At 42.9% G+C, this 6,000-nt stretch overlaps 1 protein-coding gene across 1 annotated transcript in view; it reads left to right on the plus strand.

The window, feature by feature from the left end:
- GNL2 (G protein nucleolar 2) overlaps positions 1 to 5,304 on the plus strand; it is a 448,358-nt gene extending 443,054 nt beyond the window's left edge. Inside the window, exon 16 of the mRNA XM_069622651.1 lies at positions 5,118 to 5,304. Coding sequence (XP_069478752.1) covers positions 5,118 to 5,261 — 144 coding nt within the window. The 3' untranslated portion in view covers positions 5,262 to 5,304. The remainder of the gene's footprint in view (positions 1 to 5,117) is intronic.
- Positions 5,305 to 6,000: the final 696 nt, after the last annotated feature.

Below are 6,000 nucleotides of genomic sequence, written 5' to 3' on the forward strand. Positions count from 1 at the left end.
TTTATCCAGGAACCCAGCCAATCGGCACTCATGCTACATTCAAGCTTTGGGGGTTGGTTGTCCTTTTAGGACAGCCACCCTCCCAGTTGGAACTGGTTCCTGGCAGACGTGCCAGAAGACAAAGAACTGGAGTTTCTGACTCCTCACTCATTTCCTGTCTTCACACACTCTGGAGCCTTGGCATGCTTCCCAAAGTCAAACCAGGGCCTTCTCCATCCAGCACAGTAGAAGGACCAAGAAAGGACAAGCACATAAGAAATGGCAAAAATAAAATGCAGCCCCCATGTTAGGTCGATGGTGACCCTTCTCTGCACTACCAGGGCTGTGAACGCAGCCTGCGGGTAGAAATTACACAAAAGTAAGTTGAAAACGTCCCCTACCACCAGCCATTAAGGTATGCTTGTTACTGTAACATGTTGCATGAGCTGTGAGAAAGAGGATACAGTGTAACCCCTCAGCACTCCACATAAGGTGGTATGTGCTGATCTCATAGTGGCCCTGAATATATCCAAAAGAGACCATATTTGACACCATGAAAAAGGTCCATTGGCTAACTGATTATATTCAAAACTCTTTCCATCATGCACAAATGCCTCTTCAACACTGCTCCACAATACTTCTGCCAGAAGATTGAAAGATCCACGTCCACCAGACCAGTAAGAACAATTTATACTAGCCAACTAAAGAAGGACAAGACGACAAGGTCCAGAGGAGCTGTGCCCAGCTTCCCTTTTAGTCGCAGCTAAACTCTGGAACTCGCTACTGCCTGAGCTGAGAGCAGGGACGTCCTACTGGCCCTTCCGAAAGGCACTAAAAACTTGGCTATTCGCCTAAACCGGCCCACCCCGGCACCTGACCACCCACTACAATCTCCAATCACTTCACTATTTTCAGTGTAACCGGTTGCAACAGTGCCCTGATGCCCTTAGCCACTTTAAACATTTTATTTATTTTTTACATTTGTGAAGGATAAAAGCGTCCCTCTACCCTTGGAAACCTGTGTTCACACAATGAAAATAAAATTCAAAGGAAAATCCAAAAGGGCTACAAGCAACACTGCACAAAAGGTGCTGTGTGCTACAGAAGTAAATGATCGATACCTTGGAAAACATGACTCTATAAAATAAAGTACAAAAGTAATGAACAAGGGGTCCCATAGTTGGAGCAAAAGAATGAGTGAATGGGAAAAATGCTCCCACTCACTCAGACTGATCAAAAAAATGTGATGCCAGCAAAAAGTTCGGGGCGTGGGGGGAGACTCATAGGTGAAGGAGATTTGGCATATAAATGAAAAATCTACCTAACCGGGCCCAGCATGGGGAAACAAAAAACACTTGGTAAGAGATGGCAGGTCCTGATAGGACCAGAGTGTGGGTGGAGGAATTAGCCGGGGTCATGAAGATTACTCCTAAAATAGAAATGTGGTGAAAGGTAAACAAGCGGAAAGCCCAGGGATTCCTCTCTAGATGTTCCGTCCGACACTATCCACTAACCGCCTGCTTACAAGACTTCACAATTGCATGAGTTGTCTGATATGAAACTCCAAACGCCTACATCTAGTTTAGACCAAGAAGGGTTCAGGTCATCCTGAAGCTAACAACGTCAGAAGAGGAGATATGTAAACTCTTTGTGAACTGGGGCACTTGCTGTGGGGGTCGGTGGGCTTTCTGTAGTGTAGTGTAGCAGGATGTTGAGGGATTCTTACCTGAACTGTTCCTGACTCTTGGAATTCTGAATCACAACCACTGGCATTGTCCTATCCAATAGTAAATCTACCTAAACAGTAACTTGTGGAACGGATGTCTCTAGGGACTAGACCCCATGCCATCTCAAGGCTAGACTTTCTAAGTGTTAAGGATCTTATTTGATGGCTGCCCTTAAGTGTTCCTAAAGTGTTTTTTCTAAACCGGATTACCTACCTGGTTTTTTTTACTGGTCTTTAATCAATTGCTTGGCTATAGATTCCCTGACTTTACCACATACAGTTATTGAAAGTATAACATTCTCGCTAAACTATTGCTGAACTGTTTAATGTACAATGTTGTGTTTCTCCCTAAAGCCCACAAAGGTGGATGTATACATGTATTTTATAGTATGTGTGACAATGCATACCTGAAGGTAGTGTGCTAATTCAAAAGCCTAATACATTATTGGATATTTATGTACTTTCTGTCTAATTGGATTTGTGTATGTAATTGTAGCACCTAGACAACTCTCTCACTCCACCTGAACCTAAGCTGTGTAGCTCTGCAACCTACATTGATTGGGTTTGGCTAGATTTCAGTGTCTTTCCTGTTCACCATAATAGGTTGGCCTCCCAAAATCCGCCAGCAGGGTTGATTTTGGAAATCCTTCTTCAGTTTTAATAAACCATATTTTATAATTTCCAAATCCCTTCACTTCAAAGTTCTCCTTTCAGCCTGTCTACAATGTTAGTTCTGATACACAATCTGCATTATTCACTCTCTGGGTTCTCAGCCAGTTATCTTGCTCAGGACGCTCTTATTTTTGATTTAGCCTTATGTTGCTTTTGCTTCTTTGGGAATCCTTGTAGCCTGGGACCATGTGTTTGGTCAGTAAAAACATTCACACGCCTTTTCCAAGCTTACTCTGGTTCCATATCATATCACCTAAGTGGCAGCGATCTCAAAAGATGGATACCCAGCCAACATGACGCTCTTCATCACTTTCACATTTTTTGTCATCGCTCCGGTTCTGTAGGCGCTACTGCTCGGGGTATAAATTATCTTGCTAGACTATACTGCATCTTCTGATACTATTTGTTAGGGAGAATGTTAATTTCTGTGGCAATTCCCTTTAACTTTCGAGACCCACAGCTCTTTTGCTGGACTCGGGACTTTTTAATTTTAACTCCTGAGTGAGTGGTACTATTTTCCTCACTCATGTGCTTTTTCTGACTAGGGTTTTTGTTTCTTACTGTTTAATGGAGTCTGGTAAACTCCATAGGCATCTGCTTTTTGCATTGACACACAGCACCTTTTGGCAAGTACCACTGAGAAGTCCTTTGGACGTCTCTTAATGTTTAACTACATTTTCTTGGGTGAACGTTTCCAAACAATCGTAAGATGACTCCAACTTTTCTTTTGTGGGTACAGCACACACCACCCTATGTGGAGTGCTGGGGGTTACATAGTAACTCCTTTCTCCCACTTCTCATGTAACATTCTGTTACACTAACTAACTTGAATGGCTGGTGGCAGTGGTTTATTTTTTTACTACCTTGTGCCATGTATCTGCAGGCTGATTCCTCAGCTACAGTACAACACCCAAAGGTGTCTCAAAATGGCCCCCGTCTTCTTTTTTTTTTTGCCTTTTATTGTCAGTTAGTTCCTTCTGGACTTTTATTTTGTTTGAATCGGGTCCTTTGTGCATTCTGCCTTTAGCAGGCTTCAGCACTGAACCCCACCCAGGCTCCAGTGTGTCTTAAAAGGCAGGAAGTGAGGGCAGGTCCTGAAACTTCCCTGTCCTTTGTCCCTAGGTGTGCCTGAGTGAAACCAGTTCTGATTGGTGATTGACAGCCTAGGGCTGTGAATGAATGGGAACTTGCTTAAAATGCATCGTTTTTGGGACTAGAGGCAGTCGACCACTGAGGACAACATTTGATGAAGATGTGAAGAGATGCCAGCAGCACCCTCCGCGAAGTGACTGGTGAAGTCCTGCAGCTGTGCTGACCCATTTTCATTTCGACTGGGAAGACCTGTATGGAACGACTTCCTCTCTTGGGACATCTAGACTTGAGATGAGCTTCGTTTTGGCACAACCCCGACTTGCTGTGACTTTCCAAAGCAGCAGAATTCCAATGCCAGAGTGCACTGTCTTCGGAAGTGCGACATCGACTAAATCTTCGTGGGCATCCAGGGGACCCTACAGACGCAGGAAATCTTCATCCGGATTCCCCTCACCAGAGTCTGGGACCGAGGGAGCAAGTAACTTCTAACCAGAGCTGTTCTTCTTTGGCGCTGAGAAAAAGGCACCAAAACCACAAAAGGCTGCTGAATCAAGAGAATCCATTGCTGCAGAGCCCCTCTCTTGTGCTGCTGCAGTATCTCGGCAAATCTCCTACGTTAGTCACCACAACCAAGGACCAGGAAGAAGAGTCTGCTACACTGCAACAGGGAGGCCTCCAGCTGGAACAAATTCTTCAGTTCACAGGTATTGTGGGGCTTGGAGTACATCTACCTTTTGCCAACTTTGGTGCTTCTTAGTGTGGAGAGTACTATTTTACCCTCTTTTGAGTTGCCCGCAACTCATTTGCACTGGCCTTTCAGCTTGTGCTTCTTCAAGGTGGCTCCTCTTGAGCTTCTGTGATTTTTCTATTTGAACTACTGACTTTTAAAAAAACATTTTCTAAGGGAGCATCAGAGCTTTGATATAGCCCATTGACTTTGGCTGCCCTGAATCCCTATAGTCCCCTTCTGAACCTATTGGCTTTGGCATTGAGCGTTTCCTTACAGGTTTCGATTTTTGAACACTAATGCTGGGATAGAAGACTTCCTTCATCCCTCCAGGTGAATATAATTGTTTTTCAAATTACAAATTATCTGATCTAACTAACTTTTTCCTCTTAATAACTCAACATAGCAATGGTGATCACAAATAAGTGTTATTACTGACCTCAAATGACGCCACTCGATGTGCTGGAATATGTATAACATATCAAAATTTACTCACCTGCTTTATTGCTCTTGTTGAATTGAATCCTAACTTTGGGATTCATGTTATTAGTAGTTGCTGCTTTTTAAAGATTGCCTAATTATCCTTGTGTATATATAAATAAATATGTATATTATAACTGTGTGTTTACTTGGCTACCTGTATTTACTGATTTCGTTCTACAGCTCACATTACTCCTCTTAAGATAAGCCTGGCTGCTTAGTCACACTACCAACTTCTGTAGTGCAGGCCTATATTAAAAGGTTGGTTCCCTAATACCAAGAGAACTTTTATAAAGTCCCACACCAGTTGGATTCTACAAATTGTTACCTAACACTAATCCTTTAATTATATTGTATTGTAGCAAGAAGTACAAGACAGTCTCTTTTTGCTTTGATTTTGTTCACCCCAATGGATTAATTTTCTTTTTTTTTTGTTTGCAGAGGAGACGGTTGGACAGGCAACAACAGACTAAGAAAGTTGGTGTTCGGTATTATGATACGCACAACGTAAAGAACAAAAACAGAAATAAGAAGAGAAAGGACCCCGAAGATCAGAGATCTAAGCACAAGAAGTCCAAATCATGATCTTAAAGTTTTATTTTGTTGTGAAATAAACTTATTAAAGATATTTCTTGGGACCATTTTTCTAAAGTCTACCTTTCGGACATTAAAACAATTCTTTGGGCACGACAGAGCTCCAACTTCTAGTATAAGTTTGTGCCACTCAAGGTAAGTAGCAATAGCTGAGCAGCCAGGCTTATTTTAGGAAGCCAAGAGGGCTGTAGGAAGACGCAAAGAACTTGTAGCATGCACATGGTCCAAAGAAACACTTATACACTGTTATATTAATTTCTGAAGATTGTGGATCTGCTTAGAATCCCATGCTTTGCATAGGCTGACATCTAGTGGAAGTGGCCAAGTATTGCACAGGAAGTTTTTTGAAGTTCGAAAAGGGATGTCGACAGGGTGTGACTGTAATACGATCCCTAGTGCCATGCCCTGTAACCATGATCCCTCATGTGTCGAGGTCCATCAGATTTTTTTTTTTTTCCGCCATCGTAGCAAGTTGCCTATTAGGGAGTCTGTGGCTGTGCCATTATGCATTTCTGTTGTCGTTTGCCACATTAATTTGACAGTTGGTACTCAGAGCTTCTCGACTGCCGATTCTGTTGCTCTGAACGAACTAGACGTCTGCTTCAACAATGGGTTTCTGCCTACCCCTGGCTTCGCCATTCCAGTCGGGATAGTGGAGGGACTGAGCCTTTTGTATTCAGAGAATGCATACCACCATTTCCTGATCCTACTACTGTCGTCCTGATTCCTT

The sequence above is a fragment of the Ambystoma mexicanum genome, chromosome 11 (assembly GCF_040938575.1).
Source record: "Ambystoma mexicanum isolate Mex_15411 chromosome 11, UKY_AmexF1_1, whole genome shotgun sequence".
Taxonomy (NCBI): Eukaryota; Metazoa; Chordata; class Amphibia; order Caudata; family Ambystomatidae; genus Ambystoma; species Ambystoma mexicanum.